At 45.4% G+C, this 20895-nt stretch overlaps 1 protein-coding gene across 1 annotated transcript in view; it reads left to right on the forward strand.

Moving 5' to 3' along the window:
- Nucleotides 1-20895, forward strand: part of LOC122817306 (serine/threonine-protein kinase SMG1-like) — a gene marked incomplete in the record, with an annotated part of 2898779 nt that overhangs the window by 1401937 nt on the left and 1475947 nt on the right. Inside the window, 1 exon segment of the mRNA XM_044090530.1 lies at nucleotides 19626-19746. Coding sequence (XP_043946465.1) covers nucleotides 19626-19746 — 121 coding nt within the window.

Raw genomic sequence — 20895 nt, forward strand, 5'->3', positions numbered from 1 at the left:
ATTTGCATGTCATTTGTGTGTACTGTTTGGGGGCAGTCCATCTTCAGGAGGACTGCTCCATTTGTCACTCCTTTAGCAGCAGGGTATTGCTGGAATGCAGGAGAAAACGGTTAGACAGGGGTTTGCTAAAACCAAATTTCCAGGAATCATTGGACAAGGCCGACCAGACTACAAAATCATTGAAGGGATCGAAATCTTCGAAAGCTTCTTCGGAGCCTTTCAGAGACTGTGCGGTGGCCAGTTTCACAGTCCTCAGAACCGAGCTTGTTTTTCAGATCTGGTCTACAAAACGTTGAAATCACCTATTTTACAGTCGGTGACTTTGTCAATCCCTTCGACTTGTTCGAGGAGCCTCTCTGATGTTGACAGAGTGGTGCAGAGGCTTTTTGAGACTCTAGCACTAGCCAAATTGTTAGCGGCTTTGGCCCAACCGGTTTTGGAGCCGAAGACTGTTTTACCTATTGTCTTCTCCTCAGCTCTAAGCCGGGCCTTCGGAGCTGGGGGAGGCGGAACTGATGATTGTGGAACCTTCGGAGCAGAGGCCTGTTCCAGTGCCATTGGCTCAGTCAACTCAGACTACTTCGGTGCCGTTCTAGGAGTCTGGGAGCTGACACTCTCCGGTCGGCTCTGTGGGAGGGAGGAGTCGAACCAATGGGTCGGTTCCGACCCTTCCGCTTGGAGCTTCGGCACGGATGAGCTTGGCTCTTTCCTCTGGGTCGGAGCCCACTGTGTCGGCACCAGGGAGCATTCTATCTTCTTCTGAACCAGCTATTTCCTCGCATCGGAGCAGTGGAGCCTTCGATGCCATGAGGAGAGTTATGTCTTCCAAGACTCCCACGTCATCAGGGCCTTCCTCCTCATCCCTGAAAGTGCTGCTTTCTACCTAATCATCACTGGTCCCTGTAAAGCGTCGAGACCCAGAGTCTCAGGTAGCCCCATTGGGTGACCCTGGTTCTACTTTGACCTCACCAGAAGCTCCCACTGATGAGGTTCCTAGGAGTAAGCTCTGCAAGACGAGGCGTTTAGACTCCCCACAGGAGTCTATCACATCGGACACTGACTTAGAGGAGTCGGAAGCATCCCCACGGTCCCCCTCGGAGGATATTTCCTTTGCTGATATCCTTGAAGTCCTGAAACAGAGGGGTGACTGGCAGTCCATTAGCCCTACTGATGCTTCTGAAGGCATTTGTCTCTCAACGTTCCTCCTCCTGGGTGACTCCTCCCTTCGATGAACTGCAGGATTTGGTTGCTCGCAGGGTGCGTGAGTCTCCTGATACTGTGGAACCTGTCCCTAGGAGGCACAACAAGTTTCTTACATCCCACAGGACAAGATGTTCTTTACCAAGGGAGTGCCGGTTGATGCCATGATGGTGGCGGCGGCCACCAAGAAAGAGATGTCTGAAACCTCTTCTACTGTCCGTCCTCCTAATAGAGATTCCAGGATTATGGACAAGTATGGGAAACTCATTTTTTGATTGGCAGCTTTTGCTATGTGATCACTCAACTATTTGACACATTTTACCCGTCTTCAAAGAGATCATCTTAGAGTTTGGAGATGCTCTACAGGGTATTGCAGCTGAAGGTGTTCTTGATAAGGTGACATCCCAGCTTGACACCCTTAATTTCATAGTTAGCTCGTCCATGCGGCTCATTTCTTATGCAGCCGATGGTTCGAATCGGGCAGCGGGTTCAGCAGTAGCTCTTCAGAGACATTCCTGGATGCGCTTATGCTCCTTTGCAGAAGCCTTAGTCTTCCTTCGTTAATACCCCATTTGATGGCTTGTCCCTTTTTCAGGCCTAAAGTCAAGGAGACCCTTACTAGGTGTGAACAAGATGGAAAGACTCATCTGCCATAGGAGTTAATTTTTCCACTCCTACTAGACCTTACCCCAAAGGGCAAAAGGGAGGAAAAATGTGGTTCCGGAAGTCTCAAGGAGCTTTTCAGTACACACGTAGTGAGCCTCCTCCATGGGCAGAGGAGGGGGTAATAATGGAAGACGCTGCCCAGGCAGCAGAGGGCGTCCTCAAAACCAGGGTGACTGGGATCAGTTCTTTGGCAAGCCCTACCAGCTCTCCTGAAAGGAGGCCCCGACTGTCCTACTCTGGGCGCAGTTGGGGTCCGCTTGTCTTTGTATCCAGATGCCTGGCTAGAAGTTATGAAAGGTTCTTGGGTACAAAGCATCGTTAACAGAGGTTGTCATTCCGTTCTCAAACCCCCCCCCCCCCCGTACAAAGAAAAATCCCAGACGTTCCACCCAGTTTCAAGGATCAAGCAGCCATAGAAATTCAGAGGCTGCAGGAAAAGTCATCCAGCCAGTCCCAGCAAACCGTATAGGATCTGGAACCTACTCCAGGTCCTTTTTAGTTCCAAAGAAAACAGGGGAGTCGAGACCCATCTTGGACCTCAGCAGGATCAACACCTTTGTAAAAAGGAGAAGTTCCGGATGGTCATGCTTCAATCGATTCTTCCGTTTCTAGGAACGGGTGATTGGATGTGCTCTATAGCTCTGGAGGATGTGTACTACCATGTCAAAATGGCCAGACCATCCAGAGATCACTTGCATTTCCAGCTGGGAGCCAGTCACTATCAGCTCCGAGCACTGCCCTTTGCTGTCACTACAGCCCCCAGAGTGTTTACCAAATGCATGGCAGTGGTTACGGCTCACTTGAGGCGTTTAGGATTCTGAGTGTTTCCGTGTCTGGGCGACTGGCTCCTCATTGCCACCTCCAGGCATCAACTACTTCAATCCAGGGATCACACTCACAATCTGTGCTCTCAGGAATAACTATAAATTTCGACAAGTCTGCATTGTCACCATCACAGTGTATCTCCTTTATCAGAGCAGACTTGGAGATCACCACCACCGTGGTAAAATTGCCACTGGACAGAATAGTCACTCTTCAATAGGTATCAGACATTCTGACGAGCAGAAAAGTACCAGCCTCTCAAGTGTTGAAACTACTAGGTACTATGGCAGCAGCACTTATAGCAGTTCCTCTAGGGCGTATGCACATGAGAATACTTCAGTGCTTACTCTTCACCCAGTGGCCTTACCAACAACTTCCGATGTCATTCTTGATGATTACAGATTCATGCAGGAGGGATCTTCAGTGGTGGTTTGACCGGTCATCATGTAATAGTAGGTCGCCCATTTGTTCTTCCCCCGCTGTCAGCCACAGTGACGACGGATGCTTCTCTGATAGGGTGGGGGAGGTGCTTTTTCAGGGAAAAAGAGTCCAAGGCACCTGGTCAGAGACAGTCACATTTGCACATCAATGTTCTGGAGGCGAGAGCGGTACTTTTGCCATTGCAGTACTTCCAAGCCTCTCTTCCTCTGGGAACAGTTGCGATCCAGACCAACAACATGTCAGTAGTCTGGTATGTCAAGAAGCAAAGGGGAACCAAGTCTTACCCCTTATGTCGAGAGGTCCTGAGAGTCTGGCAGTGGGCTGTATCTAGTGGGTGCTTTGTGATAGCAACCCATATCCAGGGGAAATCCAACGTGATCACGGACAAACTTAGTAGAGCCTTTCTGATGCTACATGAGTGGTCCCATCGAAGTTGCGGAGATGATTTTTCGCAGATGAGGCCAGCCTTGCTGCGACCTGTTTGCATCCCCTCTGAATGCCAAATGAAGAAGCTACTTTGCCCTGAATCCCCCACCAGGGGAAAACTCAAGGGATTCTCTTGTACATGCTTGGTCCCTGGTACTTCTGTATGCCTTTCCACCAATTCCTATGATTCCGAAATTCTTGTAGAAAGCCAAAGCCCTGGGGATAGCTGTAATTCTAATAGCCCCGTATTGGCTTCGACAGATTTGGTTCCCCTTCCTTCAACTCTACCAGCTAGAAGAACCTTGGATTCTGGGCCCAGTTCCAGGTCTGCTGACACATTCGTCAGGGGCTCTTCATCCTTCTCTTCATTCCCTCAGACTGACAGCTTGGCTGCTCCAATTTCCAACATAGTCAGGTCGCACAATTTTTCCTCGGAGGTACAGCATATCCTTGTATCCTCTCATAAAGCTTCCACCAGAAAATGGAATCTACTTGCTTTCTGGGCCTGGCAAAATAATATTGACCCGTACGTTGCCTCAATTGCTAGCATTCTAGTGTTCCTGACTAAGCTTTTTAATGAAGGTGCTGCAGCTGCTACCATACGAGTTAAATTGGCTGCAATTTCTAATTTTCACCTCAGATAGGAGGGTTCTAATTTAATGTCTCACAGATTATGTAGAGCCTTCTTAAAAGTTACCATGCATCTTAAACCACCAGTTCGACAACCTTTTACTCCCTGGAGTCTGAATTTTGTTTTATCAAGGAATATTCTTCCTCCTTTTGAGCCTGCATCATCCTGCCAACTAAAATTTCTTTCTTGGAAAACCATTGTCTTAGTGGCCATTACATCAGCATGTAGTGTTTCCAAACTTCAGGCCCTATCTATCAAACCCCCATATTTGATTTTTCACCCTGACAGTGTGTCGCTGAGGACTAAACCCCTTCCTTCCAAAGGTATGTTCAGAGGCTAATCTGAACCAAACTATTGAACTCCCTACTTTCTTCAGTAACCGTTCTAACAAGGTGGAGTATATGTTGCATAAACTTGATCACACACAACTAAGATTCTATTTCGATAGAACAAAAGAATTCAGAAAATCACAACATTTTGTTTCTCATGCTGACACCATGAAAGGGCTACCAGTATCAAAAGTTACTCTTTCCAAGTGGTTGACTGATTGCATAAAATTCACGTATTCCTCCATGAATCAACCGTTGGAGCATAGTGTGAAAGCGCAATCCACTAGGGCTGTTTCTTCTTCTTTAGCTTGTGTGGTTAGGCTGCCATTGGACATATGTGCAGTTGTCACTTGGTCTAAGCCTCATACCTTCATTACACATTACAAAGTAGATGATTTCTGATGTACAGAAGAGGTACTACAGCTTATTAGAAGTAGGAGTTCCTGCACCAGCCCCTGCCCCTCCAGTTTTGGAGGCATTTCTACATACATTTGCATCCACTTCTGCCTCTCCTGATTACCAACCTGCCTCTTAAGAGGTCTGATATGTTATGCAGAGTGCTAGAGGATCTAATATTTCTCTCAAAATCATTTGGTAGATACTTCTGTGTTTCCTGTCCAGTGCCAAGCCTGCCAGACGTTTATTTATTTATTTTTTTTCACTTTCATACAGAAGACAGTAAGGCCATGGACAGATATGGAATGAAGAATTGCATTTCTACTACTCTGGCATTCAGGGCATTGAATTATCAATGCAAATTCCCAAATATCTGTTGTCTATTCTTGATGAGTTGAGTAAGACTTTGTCTGGATGCTGCTTCAATTTTGGAATCCCCCAGGCTCAAAGGCACCGACTCCAGAGAGTTAGTTTTAGTTTCTTGCTCGGGTCCCTGTAACCTCTGACATTGCCCCTCAGGAGGCTGCCGTGCTGTCTGAGGCCAGCCCGTTTTCCCAAGCTAAAGATGCTTCACAACTTGCTGTTTTGGATTATTCTTCCGGTGCCTGTCTCTATATCGGGTTCATAATTGCAGATGGAAAGGCAGGAGTTCTCTTCTTGTTAATGAGGTCATCTGTAGTTGAAAGGTGGTGTCCACAGACATCGTTCCACACATCTAGGCCTCATTGTCTGGTCAGTCGTTCTAAGAGGACTCTTAATCATGCTTTTTGTCTTTGCCTGTACCGCAGACAGTAAGGAAGTGCCTTGTCCATCCATCTTCACTGCAGACCCCTCACCATCCAGAACTGTTTCATATTGGCACAGGACTTTCTGCTTTTTTGTTTAGAACTAGCAACCTCATTTGGACAGGGCATTTGTGGCAGGTATCCATTTTACTAAAAGGAAAAGGATCTCTTCCCCCACCAGTGTGTCAAAATCTTCTGGTTCAGATGAGAAAGACCTAGGCTAGCCTTTCCAGATGTATCTTCTAGGATTCTTTGGCTGTTTGGTGGAGAGCTGACCATTATTTCTACCTTCCTCACTGTCAGGAAGTTTTAAAGCATCTCTTTACTCCAAGATTAAGACCATGAGGTAGTATGTATAAATGCATTATGCAAGAAGGTACACACCCCTGCACACATTTTTTAGAGCTATTTTTTGCTCCCTTACAGTGTACCATCAGCTGCTCCTAGTGTCTCTCCTTGATCACCAGATCTACTAAACCCTTCTGTCTCTCCCAGACTTGATTTGACTACACATTGCAGGTGATAAGGAGCTAAGTGCTACCCAGGGAACATTTTCAGTTGTTTTTCTCCCTGCATTTGTATATGCTCAGTAACACCTTTTGTGATAGGATGGACAGTAGGCATGTTTGCTGAATTGTCCCTCATTTCTGGAAGGAGCTGATGTCAAACTGGCATCTCTGTCTCAGGCAGCACATCACTGTTGTTTTCCAGGTCTCCACAAGAAGTCAGATGGCAAGGGTGTGCCCCAGGCATGCATGCCTCTCACTTCCTCCTTCAGGATGTGCACATTGTCCTGTTTGCACAGTCAAGCCACCCAAGTTGCTCTTCAAACGTTGGTTGCCAGGGCCTGTAGTCAGGACTTTAGCCCTCTGTACTACTGGTACATGCAAGAAACCTTTAATTTCGTAATTCACAGAAAATCTGCCTCTTTGACCAGATGTGATCAATTAGTTGAGAGAGTTTGGAGTCCAGGTTTAGTGGAGGAATTTTCTACCTCCTGTCTGGTTTAGAGCATTTATCATCCTTCTGTGTTGGTAGTCTTGTTTAGGTTTTTACTCAAGTGATGCGGTCTCACTCTGGTAGAGAGCCTGTGGCCAGCCCTCTGGATCCACCCTACTCATCCCTTTTCCAGTCAGTGTGGGATTTTGAGGCTGGTTCTGGCAGGGTCTGATGAGCTGTGATACCCAGAGCTATTCTTATCAGTTGCTAAATATGATCCCAGTGCTTTCCTCCTAGCTGGATTAGCAGGTCGAAGTGCAGGTTTTGTCCATCATGTTGACTTTTTGAGTTCCTGTTTCTTGCTGTTCAGTGTCACTTACTGATTTTGGGAGACCTATTTAATGGGCCCTTTTTGAGTCCAGCGAGAGTTCTGTGTGTGTGTGTGTGTGTGTGTGTGTGTGTGTGTGCATGTTTGGGGGGTTAGATAGCTCCATACAGCTTAGGTAGGGTCCTCCAAGAAGTTCAAGACTCTAGGATGGTTGTCTGTTGAAGTGGGAGCTCTCTCCTATAGCTGGCTGATCTCAATTGCTGGGTCATCTCCTCTTAAGGACTATGAAACATATTGCTCTTCATCTCCAGTGGTATCAGCAGCCCCTCTGTGTTGGTTGCTTACATTTTCTTGTGATTAATCCTTCTATATTTTGTTTTTTGATTTTGATCAGTAGGAATGCCGGTCTGCTGTCATGATTTCCTTACCATGTAGTTTTAAAGTTCATCTCAGGGTAGTGTGCCTTTCTCATTCCACTTTCTCTAGGTGTCTTGGTTCCATAAAGTGTGTTGGGGAGTTGCAGTCTGTTTGTCCCCTTTTATTTCTGGTTCTGGAAGCTTGTAGAATTGGAAGGAAATGCAGGGGTGATGAGTGATTCTTTTGTTGAGGAGGTGGAATCACTTAGTGTATTTCACCTCAGGCAGTCTGGTAGTAATAAGGTTGTTAATTTTATTGTCTCCTCTTGGTGGAAAGTATTTGATAAATTCAGTTATTCTACCTGTTTGCCTAAACTGTGGTTTGATCAATTCCACTTTGGAGCAAGTTCCCCTCCAGTGAGGATTGATTTTGTCCTTTTGGATTGGTGATGCTCCATTTCCACCCTACCTTGTTTAATTGCCTTTCTGTTTTTCTCCAGTACATAGCCGCTTTGCTGGTCCTTTTGTGATTATATGCTTTGCGGTTTTGGATGATTTTTTTTTCTTTAGAAATTCAGCCTGTTTGTTGTAGGAGCAACCAGGGAGGGTTTTTGATTGATCTTGTGGGTGTTTTCCTTCCATATTTAGTTTATGTACAGAAAGAAGCATAGTTGATGGGCAGGGAAATGCTTTCAATCTGTCCACTGTTGCTGAGCAGTATATCTGTCTGAATTGCATTACTGCATTCCTTCTAAGTCAGTAATGTATGTTTATGCATCACTTGTTGCAGTGGAGATGTATGTGGAGAATCAGTAGTTGCACTGGAGCAAGTTGGCAGGTTTGTGACACAACCTTAACTTGTGAGGTTTAACATCATAGTACATGGGGAAGAGCAAGCAGGTGTGGGGCACAAGCTTCATAGGTTCATAGGTTGATACTATGCTATCTGCCCTAGGGCATTTATAAGCCTAGCCAGTGTGTGTTTGGCTTTCGCCACCCTTTTAGATTAGTTGACTGTGCCTCTGTATAGTAGGTCACAGAAGATGGCCCTTTTGAGGTTAGTTTACTGTGCCTCTGTCTAGTAGGGACACAGAAGAGATCCCAGGGGTAAACCTACGATCTCCCATCCACTCGTCAAGATTTCTCTTGAAGAGGGTCATTGAGGGACTCTCCCTAACATGGATTGAGATTTTGTTTCAGAGTGAGGGGAGCCTCTGGGATATGAATCTGTCCCTCCAGCATGTCCTATTTATTTCTGTGCTGAGGTTTAAGTCCCTGGAGCGTGTAGTTCTGATGGATTTGGATTTCCTGAGGTGGAGCATGTCCATTAATTCTGGGTTGGACATGGCTTTATACGTCAGGCACAGATAGCCTCTGAGTAGGCGGTAAGCAACTGAGTAGAGCTGGAGTTTCTTTAGCCTAACTGCGTAGGGCATCTGTTTGAGTCCCTTGATCCTCTTGGTGAGGTACTTTTGGGGTCTTTCCAGTTGCTGCAGGTATTGGGTAAGGAACATCCCAAATGGGGCATTGTATTCAATTATGGGCCTGATGAGTAGAGGGGCACAATGACCTCTCCATCTAGATGTGAACCCTTTCGTGATAAGGTGGGCTATATAAAAGGTCTTTCTAACCACTTTGGCAACGTGATTGTCAAGGGAGAGATTGCTATCTACTTGGGTCCCCAAATCCCTAATTACTTCTTCCGTACTTAATGGATTACCACCTATGTGGTAAATTGTGCGCACTTAGTTTTTCCCAAAAAGGATGACTATGCACTTTTTGGCATTTAGCTTTAGGCCATGGCTCTGGCACCAGTTATCCGTCTCTGTGAGACCCTTTTGGAGGATGCTTGTGTCAGTCGGCGAGTCGATTATGGCACCCAGTTTGCAGTCATCTGCGAACTTGGTCAGCCATAGTCCTCCCATGTTAGCCTGTACCTCAGAGAAATATATACCGAACAAGAGAGGTCCCAGGACTGAGCCTTGTGGGACGCCAGTTGTAACTGGTTTAGAGTCTGACATGGCACCTGCAATTCTGACCATGTGGGTTCTATCCCTGAGCCAGTTTGCAACCCATTTTGTGACATAGGGGTTGATATTTAAGCTGGTGAGCTTATTTATGATGCCCGAGTGGGGTATTGTGTCAAGGCTTTTATGAGGTCCAGGTAGGCTGTGTGGACTACCTTCCCTTCATCTATGGCCTTGGTGACTGTTTCAAAGAAGTTGACCAGGTTCAAGAGGCAAGATCTGCCCTTAAAGCCGAATTGGGTAGGATCCAGTGTTTGGAGGTTCCCAATGTCTTTGTTTGAGTTTCATGATGATACGCTCCATAGCTTTGCAGACCAGGCTAGTCAGGCTTATAGGGCGATAGTTTCCGGGGTCCCTTGTGGCACCACCTTTGTGGAGTAGGACCACTGTTGCTGTACGCCATTCCTTGGGTACATATCCTGTAGTAAGGCTGAGATTGAACAGTGACTTTGTGATGGTTCAATTCTTCTTGGAGTTCGTGTAAGACGCAGCCCGGGACACCGTCCGGTCCCATTGATGCTGTGTTTTTTGCTTTGGAGAGGGCAGCTCTCACCTGTGCATCTGTGATGTCAGGGAGGCTGCACTCTGCTGGGATAGACATTTGCTCTCTTGGGGGGGAAGGGGGGGAGAAGTTTGCACTGAACCTGTCTGGTAGGATGTTGACAATGTCTGTGGGTTCAGTGTATTTTTTGTCTTTTGAACTAACTCAGAGCATATCTGGGAGTTGCCACCCAGATTCCTGACATAACTAAATAAGGCCTTGTGATTATATTTAGCATCTTGTGCAATTTTTCTTTCAAAGCTGGCCTTAGATGATTTTATGAGGGATCGTAGTTTCTTGCTAGTACTGATCAGAGATGTCTTCCCTTTTTGGGATTTTGCTCTATCATGTAGTAGCTTCCTCCTTCTGTGTTGTATAGCTTATTTATGTCTGGGGTCCACCAGACAGGTCTCCTGCCTTTGGAGGAATGAGTCTTGGTTTTATTTGGGATAGCACGATCCATGCATTCCTGTAGGTGTCCATAGAAAGCGTTTGTAAAGGATTCTGCGGTTTGGGCCGTATTTTCCACTGGCCAGGGGGCTTTGAAGGATTCCATCTCGGTTTTGAGAAGTGTGAAGTTTGCTTTTGAGAAGTTCTTCACCATGGTTTCCTTGGCTGGGGGTGGGGACGGGATATGGATGTCCAGTGAGATTAATTTATGGTCAGATCTTACCAATGAGGGGTATACCTCTGGTATGGAGCATAGAGTCCCCATGTTGGTGATGATCAGGTCCAATATGTTTTCCCCTCTTGTGGGAGTGGTGACCAGTTGTTCCATAGCATTTGAGTTTATAAATTCTAGGAACCGTTTGGCGAGGGTGTTGGGGCTTGAGTAGTGCTCCCAGTCTGTTTGGATAGTTGAAGTCGCCCAATATAATGGTGTTTGGAGAGACCTTCATATTCTCCAGTGTTCTCAAGAAAGCCGAGTGGGGTTCCTGAGTTTGGGAGGGTGGTCTGTAGCAGGCAACAAACTGAAAGGCAGTTTTGCCCACTGTTAGTTGCACATGGATGGTCTCAGATGCTTCTTGCAGTGCCACTAACCTGGAGGTGTGGGTATCTTTCATGAATATGGATACTCCCCCTCCTTTTATGGTTCGGTCCGAGTTTTGGGGCCGAAAAGCATGGTATGAGGTATAACCTGGTAGTGCTGGGGTGCTCTCAGGAGCCTTGAACCAGGTTTCTGTTACTGCACAGATATCGATATTCTCCATACTGAGGAGAGCCTCAAGTGCTTGCATCTTGAGGTTTAGACTTCTGGCGTTGAGCAGCATTACCCTTAGTTTCTTTTTCTTTGTGTTGTCTATGGAGGTGGGTTTGTCTTTAGAGCCTTGCCTAAAAAAGGCACTATGGGGGTGGCAAGAGCCTTCGCCACTATTCGAAAGCCCAGGGGTGACGGGTGCAAGCTGTCCCTAGCGAAACGAGGCTTGTCGAGCATGTCATCCCAGGCTGACAGACACTGGATCCCCTTTGAATGACACCAATACTTTAGCCAATTGTTAAAATTGATCATTTTGTCTTTATACTGTGGCATCATTCTTGGTGAGGGTAAGATGTTACTCAAGGTCAGGGTCATACCGGCCTGGGCTACATGATCAGAGAGCTCCTCTGTCTCTTTTCATGTAGTCCAGGGAGGTACGTCTCAGGTCATTCACACCAACATGGACAATGATGGAGTCATATTTGTACTTGCTTTGGAGTGACCTGAGTGCTTGTGTTATGTGGCGGATCCTGGCACCCGACAGGCAGCTTACAGTGACCTTCTCCTTGTTCAGCCTGGTGAGTGGGACGTCAGTGTGTCTGACAATAGAGTCCCCTATTACAAGTGTATTAGGTCTGTTGTTTAGCCTTAAGGGCTGTGACTGTGTGGCACACTGACTTTGTGAACTATGTGATATGTGGGTATTGTTGTGGGGTAGCGGTTGCTTGGATGTCTGCTTTGGAGGTCTCTGCTGCTTGGGCAGATTTTTATTTAGAGCCTCCGAGTATGTTTTTGTGTGTTTGTGTCTGGTTTTCTGTTGCGATAGGTCTATGTGAGACTGGATTTGTGGTGTGTGTGGTTACCTTCTCCTCCTGACTGACTGCGCCAGTATTGGGTTGAGAGAGCTCAGCCTCCAGTTTGGCTATATAGTTGCATCTCTCACATATATTTGAGCTTGTTGGGAGGAGGAGAGGGTAGTCTGTGTACATAAGGCAGTTGTAACATTGCCTCAAGATTCCCAGATTCACCAGCTGGACTGGAGAATAAACCCAAAACTGACTTTTGGACATGCCAGAATAGTATAAGGAACTACTTTTTGACTGATCAAAAAGGACCAATAGGGAGCCAAGTACTTAAAGGGAGTATAAGAGGGTGTAGTGCTTTAGTTTATTAGTGCTTGCTTATAAGATTACTTATACGAGCAACTGCAGGGCTTTAGAATGAAAATAGAGTGCTTACTTTGAGATTTAGAACAGTTCTAAGGGAAAAAGTGAAGAGCAGACTTTGTGGAGCCAGGAATAGTTTAAACCCGTTTAAGCAGCGATGCCAGATTGCCCCCCCCCAAAAAAAAAACACACACACAGCCTATCAGCTCCCTTTCAGCCAGTTGTCTCATTTGTCCTGTGCAAGGGAGAAGGTTAGTTGGGAGAGGCCATCAGGGGTAGTTCAATTTTTTGTATATGCTCTGCATCCTGCCGCATGCACTCAGGTCATAAGGGGAGGAGGATGTGCAGTGGGGTGGCCATGCTAGATCCTCCCAGCCCTTCTATTATCAGGCATGGGTGATGGTTTTGCTGTCAGTCTCCATCAGAGAAATTGCACCACCCCATGTGCTTTTTAACCACCCATGCCTGACTGAGCCATTCTTCACTCCCCCCACCCCTTGACTGGCTCCTGTAGTATGGGATTGTTAATTGAATCCCTGGTTACCTTTGCCAGAGTCGGGATTCTATCCCAGTATGCACAGGTATGTATACCTCCAAGCATATACAAACTGCCAGAAAAAAAATGCCAGATAATGGTGAGTGCTGAAGTTAAACCCAACCACAAGTCTCATTTGGAAGAGACTCTGTAAATCAGCTGAATACAGTAAGAGTGCGTCTGCTGTTTTTGTGCGCACCCATGTATTTGTGTGGGGTCTGTTAGACGGATCAGTTTATGGGAGGATAAGTTCTTTCCCTGTGGCCCTTTGTTATGGATCATGGAGTTAGTGTATACTGTGCATCAATTACCACAGATGTGCGTATGTGTTTGGGTAAGTTATGCATTTCAATTGTATACCCATCTGTTTAGTGTTGTCACACACCTCTGTATGTTTTTTAGGAGCTGTTTGGCATTTGCAGTATGACTGTAGATTGCTGTTAAGAATAGGTACAGGCTTACTGGGATTTGTTTCTTATAGCAAAGTTCTTGACATCCAATTTTGTCATATTTGTCTCCTGTAGATCATATAAAGAGTACTTCCTGTTTTTAAGCAGTCCTTTAGACATTGTTGAGGGATGCTTCACTCCCCAGCTAATGTAAATATGCTTTGGGAAGAAGTTGGACCATTGCTGGGGATGGTGTCGAATTTGATGAAACAGATGTTCAACAAGTTTGCTCCCAAAAAATGAGGACACTGTTTTCTCTACTGTCAGTGTATGGGATTTTTTTAAACTTAGGTCTGCATTTTCTTCCCCTCCAAGTATTTAGTGTTATCTTTTGTGATGCACCACAAAACTGTGGAGGCGTGATCATTAAGTTCAGCTTCTCTTATATAAGGCGAGTTGCAAGATTGCAGCCTTATGCCCTTAAAGCATATCTAGTTGCTGGGAAATAATTGGTTGGGAGACTGATGCCCATTCATGGCTTTTTTCATTCACATTACAAATTCGTACAGCAAATGTTTTATTTGAAAACCTACTGTTAAGGTGAGCATATTCTCAACTTGTTCACTTCAGTTGTACAGCTATAATTTCTGATGGTTGTAGATGGCACATAGTTAACGTGACAACTGGTTGGTTGTTTTTGGTTGTACTTGATTTCCATCATAAATCTTACTGTTTTGACCATCACTTGCTATAGAATGTGATTGTCATTTGCTCAAAAACTAGATGTTCACCGTGTTTCACTGTTGCAGTCATGACTGTAGGGTTCTCCCCTGCTGGCAGGCAGCCCTCTGTCGGCCAGAATCCCAAAGTCTGGGTCCGGCGTCGGCTGTTCAACCATGCTCCCTGACGTCAGAGCGCCAGGAGTACAAAGCTGACAGCCGACGCCATCTTCTCCAGTCTTTCTTGCCGTGCGGTGATAGCAGTTCGCAAGTGCCGGTCGGCTGACTCCTGACTATTTTTTCTGAAAAACTTCAGTCTGAAGATTTTCTTCTCCACTCAAAGCTAAGTACCCCGTTGGGGAAACTTTTTTCTTGCTCCACTCCGATGTCAGAAAAAGTTAATTGTATTTCATGTGGGAAGCAAATACCTCATAAGGATTTTCATTCTTACTGTATTCCTTAGGCCCTGACCATGACGTAGCTAGTTGTCGGTTTTGTGCTATATTCAATCAACGTACTATTAAGCGAAGGTACAATTTTGCTTTTCATTACTTCGGTAGACACTTTAACTACAAAATGTCGTCTGATACGGTTCCGGCTACCGGAGTTCACAAACGTCGCTAGGGTAAAGACAGGCCTCCGAGGTCCAAATCTGATAGCGCACAAACGGAGCCATCTTCAGGTTCATCCGTCGTCACTGAGGCGCTTTTGCAGCCCCTGTCATCGGCCATTTCAGAACCGATGGCCGAAACGGACTCTCATGAGGAGCCCAACCAGGCCTTTAAATGTTTCTATTGCAGGACCTTCGGACAATGCTCCTTCGGATGGGTCTGGAGCCGCTGTGCAGGTACCGGCTTCCGAAGGGGTTTTCAGGCCTACTCAGCTTCTAATAAAGGCAAAGCCTCCTTCTAAATCAAAGACTGCAACACAGGCCTCTTCTGAACCGGCTCCCAAGTCACAGAAACAGTTACTCGATGGAGGATTTACTTAATGATTAGGGGTTCACATCCCCCTCCAGATAAAAGGCCAAGCCAGGATGTTTATTATGATTCCTCTGATCAGGCTTCTGTTTCTTCAGTTTCTTCTTCTGACCAGGAATATTCTTTCCCTCCTTATGAGGATTCTGATGCTGAGGAATCCATTCCTTCAGCTTCTCCCCCTGAGGATTTCTCTTTTGGGGAAACTTTGCATGAAATGAGGGAACATTTCCACTGGGAAGGACAGGAGTATTCGGAATCTAAGAAAAGACTTAGACCCCTGGCTATTCCTCCTGTTTTGGATATTGTGGATGATGCCTTTTCGGAGGCTAATTTAACCCCTAACTCTTTTCCTCCTGCTCCTGTTAAGCCTGATAGATATTACAGGGTTCCTGATTCCCACCAGTTTCTATACAAGAACCCTTCTGCTGATCCTGAAACCATTTCTCAGGGTCCTAAGGGAGTTAAGGCCACTTCTGCCAAAAATCCCATTCCTACTGAAAAGGATTCTCGATCCTTAGAAAGATGGGGCAAAAAGGTGTACACTTCTGCTACTTTGTCCATTAGGGCTTTAAACTGTCAGTTTCATATGCTGAAATACCAGCAATTTCTCTTGTCTGTTTTAAAACAAAAGCTTACTTCCATTTCTGCCTGTGCAGATGATAAGGAATTACATGACTTATTGCATGCCACTGAACAGGTTGGGAAGTATGGTTTACACTGTGGAGTTGATGCCTTGGAGGCTTCTTGTAGGGCTGCTGCCTCCGGTACAGTCATTAGAAGGCATGCATGGCTAAAGGAACAAAATTTGCCTGAACAAGTAAAGGCTAAATTATTGGATGCTCCTGTTCAGCATAATGTTTTTTTTGGATCAAAAGCTGAAGAGGTGATTAAAAAGATGGAGAATAAGGTGAAATCCATGCAAACAGTTAAATATTTCTTACAAGTACAGCCACCTAGATTTAGCAGGAATTGGCCTTCAAAAAATTGGTCCTTTCCCACTTCAGACAGGCCTCAGAGGGGTAGATATAGACACTCCAGAGGAAGGCCTCAAACACAAACTTCTTATAGACCAAGACAGTGGACTGCTTCCACCCCTAGGGGAGGAGAGGACAGGTCACAAACTCAAAGGAAACAAACTCAATAATTCCCTCTGTTGGGCTACAGGAACTTTTTGCCTGGAAGCCCCCCTCGGAGGAAAACTCTCTCTTTTTTTATCAAAATTGGACGCAAATGACCCAAGACAAGTGGGTTTTGGATGTGGTTTTAAGAGGTTACAAATTCCATTTTCATACCTTGCCAAGGCCAAGCGGATGGCCAGACCTTCCAAAACATCAATGGATGGAGGCCTTAAACCAGGTGGAAGCTCTTTTGACTATGAATGCCATAGAACTGGTTCCTCTTTCAGAGATGGGAAAAGGTTTTTACTCAAGGCTCTTTCTAGTCCCCAGGAAGCAAAACTCATGGAGACCCATTCTAGATCTGTCGGTCTTGAACACCTTTCTAGAGATTCCAAAATTCAAGATGCTTACTCTACAGCAGCTACTTCCAATGCTGTCCAAAGATGCATGGATGGTAACTTTGGATTTAAAGGAGGCATATTTACACATTCCCATCAGGCAGGATCGCAAAAAATACCTCGGGTTCAAGGCCGGATCGAGGCACTTTCAATTCTCTGCTGCCCTTTGGATTGTCTACTGCCCAGGGTCTTCACCAAATGCCTGGCTCCAGTAGTAGCTTACTGCAGACTCAAGGGAATTCAAATTTACCCTTATCTGGACGATTGTCTATTTCAGGCAGACAGCAAGGATGTCTTACTCCAGCATCTAGAATTTGTACAGAACCTCCTCAAGTTCCTGGGATTCTCTGTAAACATAAAAAAGTCAAATTTGACACCATCACAACAGATAAATTTTCTGGGTGCTCTTCTAAACACCACAACCCAGATGGCATTTCTGACATCCGAAAAACAATTACAGCTGGCTTCAACTTTCAAAACCTTGGTAACTTTAACTCAACTATCTGCAAGGAAATTCCTGCAGGCTTTGGGTTACATGGCCTCCTGCATCCTTCTCGTACCATATGCAAGACTACACATGAGGAAAATACAGTGGTACCTAAAAAGTGTATGGTCTCAGCATTGCCACAGTTTAGACATACTGATCTCTGTCCTTCCTTGCCTTCAAAAGGAATTTCTTTGGTGGTCCAGGGCATGTGCTCTAAACAGAGAAACCCTTCCGTCTGCCTTCTGCCACTCAGATTCTAACCACGGACACCTCAGATTATGCTTGGGGAGCCCATTTTCAGGGCAATGGTCTGCAGGGCCTTTGGACAAAGGATCAGAAGCACCTGCATATCAATTTAAAGGAAATGTTAGCCATTCAGAAAGCTCTATTGGCCTTCAGGAATCTTTTACAACCAGGACAACTACTAATATGGACAGACAACACCACAGTTATGTGGTATATAAACAAGCAAGGGGGATCTCATTCCTACCCCCTTTGCAGACTAGCCATGGATCTATGGAACACAGCTCTTGCTTGCAATCTGGATCTTCAAGCTCAGTTTCTACCAGGAAAAGAAAACTTCCTGGCAGACAGTCTGAGCAGAAACCTTTCGGATCCACACGAGTGGATGCTGGACACCAAAATATTCAGGATGATAACAGCAGTCTGGGGATGTCCTCACATAGACCTCTTTGCATCCCATCTCAATCATCAACTACAGAATTTTTGCACAGGTCTTTCCACAGAGAAGCTTGGAAAGTGGATGCCCTGTCATTCAGTTGGAGGAACCTCTCGGGATATGCCTTTCCACCTCTTCCTCTTCTTCCACGGGTCTTATTGAAGATAAAACAGGACAAGCCCAAGATGATAATCTTGCTGGCTCCAAATTGGCCTCTGCAGTTTTGGTATCCAACTCTAAAAAACCTATGTCTGGAGCCCCCTTGGGTTTTACCTCAGTCTCCAAACCTTCTGTCCCAACATCAGGGTCAGGTTGTACACTCTCATGTCAGAACTCTCAGCCTGGCGGCCTGGTTAATCCAGGGCCTTGGATTTCTTCTTTCCTACCCAAGCAGGTTATGGATGTCATTTTAGAAGCCAGACGTCCTAGCACTAGAAAATCTTATGCAGGAAAATGGAAAAGATTTTGTTCCTGGATGCAGGCTCAGGATTCTGATCCTCTTCTTCCTAACATTACCTTAATTTTACTTTACTTGACATCTCTTACATAAGGGTCTCTCTTTCTCTTCCATTAAGATACATGCCTCTGCTATTTCTGCTCATTATAATACAGACCCTCCCATCTTTTCCCACCAGCTCATGAGACAGTTTCTCAGAGGACCTAAGAACTTAAGACCTCCTAGATCTCCTCCCATTCCTGCTTGGGATCTCAACTATGTTTTGGAAAAGCTATCCTTGCCTCCTTTTGAGCCTGCTGCCTCTTCTGACATCAAGTTTTTATCTTGGAAGACAGCTGTCTTGTTAGCCCTAACCTCTGCCAGGAGAGTTTCAGAGTTACAAGCTCTTATGGCTGTGGAACCTTATATTATTTTTCATCAAGACAGGGTATCTTTGAGGACTAATCCTACCTTCATGCCTAAGGTGGTTTCCAAAGTGGCTTTACATCAAACTATCCACTTTCCAACCTTTTTCCCCATTCCTCAAAATAGAGAGGAAAGGAGCTTACATTCCTTGGATGTACACAGACAACTACGTTTTTACCTGGACAGAACCAAGGACATCAGAAAATCAGAACAATTGTTTGTTTCTTATGCTTCAAGTTCCCAAGGTAAAGCCATTTCAAAACAGACCATTTCTAAATGGATTACTCATGGAATCAGATTTTGTTGTTCACACCATGGAAAGCAAATCCCAGGAAGTATACGGACTCATTCCACCAGAGCGGCTACCACTTCTGCAGCCTTCCTCAGGGGAGTTCCTACCAAAGACATTTTGGAAGCTGCAACTTGGAGTTCAGTGCATACTTTTTCTAAGCACTACAATCTACCTCTCTACTCTGTCTACGGCAGGCTTTGCCTCTGCAGTCTTGCATGGCCTTCTAGCCCCCCCTTCTTCTTTATGACCACCTCCCTTTCTTTCAGCTTTGGGATTCTACCCTACAGTCATGACTGCAACAGTGAAACACGATGATCATAGTACAGTTGTGTGCACCTACCATAAATGTAGATGTTAGAGTGTCTTCACTGTTGCAGTCTGGGTTTCCCTCCCTCCTGTCCCCTCTTATTTTTACTTTTGTGTAGTTCCTTTTTTCACCATTCTTCTGAGGTGTATTTGCAAAGGTTATGGGACCTTTTTCATTTTGGGGCTCCTGACATCTGGGGCAAGAAAAACTGGAGAAGATGGCGTCGGCTGTCAGCTTTGTACTCCTGGCACTCTGACGTCAGGGAGCATGGTTGAACAGCCGACGCCGGACGCAGACTTTGGGATTCTGGCTGACCGAGGCCTGCCGGCAGGGGAGAACCCTACAGTCATGACTGCAACAGTGAAGACACTCGAACATCTACATTTATGGTAGGTGTACACAACTGTACTGTCTTAAAGTATGATTTTTAAGTTGCATTTCCATTGTGTAACAGTTTTTACTGGAATTTGCTTTTCTTGAATTTCCATGGCATGGCTTTTTTTTTTTTTTTTTTAAGTGCTGAGTTTTGCAAACCCTATTCTGTAACTTTGTATGGTACTTGCGGGACAGGAACTTTAGCCATATAGTAAGAAATGCTGTTTTTATAGGACTGCCTTATACCTCTGTATAGAGAGGCTTTACGCTCATGTAAACAGCATGATGTTCGTCCTTGGATGCAAGCTTTAAGGTACACCGCCTACCAAGAACGCCTGGCTCAAAAACTGAAAGGTAAGAGATTAAATTGCTTTTGTTAATCAAAGTATACATTCATGTAATGTATAAATTTCTTTGTTACTTTAATTTGTTTATTTAAACTCTTGAAGTTGAATGGCATTAACATGATGTAATGTGGTCCTATCTCGCCTACATTCATTACTGACGGGCTCGGAGCCGAGAATCGGCTCTGACTCTGCTGCTATAACTAGCACAAAGTCACTAATTGGCTGGGCTAAGCCTGTATCCCAGGATGCACCACGCCCAAACCCCAGATCTCGTTTGCCGCTCGTTGAGTGAAGACGTGGTCTCGAGCTTGGCTGTGGCTAAGTACTTTATTGAACTATTTCTTAGTTTTCTGTGGAAAATTTTCCAACCAAAAGCTATTTTAATAGCTATGTTTTGTGTCTGGGTGTTTTTGTGACCTTTGATAATTGTAGTTGTGGTATACTTGTGTTTGGCGGGCTAGGCCCGTTTAAGTTAGAGGGCCTTAGCCCTGTTTGGTGTGTCTCCTTGGTTTCTTTTAGGGGCGTTTGAGTTAGTCCCTTCTCCTCCCTTCGTGTTGGTGTCGTTTTGTGTGGCTTTAAAAATGTCAGGCAAAGATCAGAAGGAACATAGGCCTTCTGGGTTCAAAAAGTGCGCCAAATGTTCATATAAGATGTCTTTAACTGATGGCCATGTCATCTGTGTGTACTGTTTGGGCGCTATACACTTGCAAGAGTCCTGCAGTGTGTGTCATTCGTTTAGTTCCAGGGTCTTGCAAGAGAGAAAAAATAAGTTGATTCTCAAGGGCCTGGTAACACCTGCCTTTGAAGAAGCTTTGGTGTCTTCTCTCCCTAGTGGGAAATCTAAAACAAAAGAGATCTCCGGCTCCGTCCAGTTCGTCGGAGCCATCGGAGAAAAGATCGAAGACTGTTTCACCTTCCTCGGTTCCATTGGTCTCGGAGCCACAAGAGATGCTGTCGGTACCGAAGACGGCTTCCTCGGTTCCACTGCCTTCGGAGCCAAAGGAGGTTTCTATTGTGTTGGAGCCGACCTCGGCTCCAATTGTCTTGGAACCGATTCGGAGCCATTGTCCTAGCTTTGCGTTGGATCCTTTAGAGAAGACTTCTCGACCCCCTTCTGTGTCCTCCAAGTCCTCCAGGTTGTCTGATTCGGATTTGG

The sequence above is a fragment of the Protopterus annectens genome, chromosome 12.part0 (genome assembly GCF_019279795.1).
Source record: "Protopterus annectens isolate FY-2018-M chromosome 12.part0, PAN1.0, whole genome shotgun sequence".
NCBI classification, from domain to species: Eukaryota; Metazoa; Chordata; order Ceratodontiformes; family Protopteridae; genus Protopterus; species Protopterus annectens.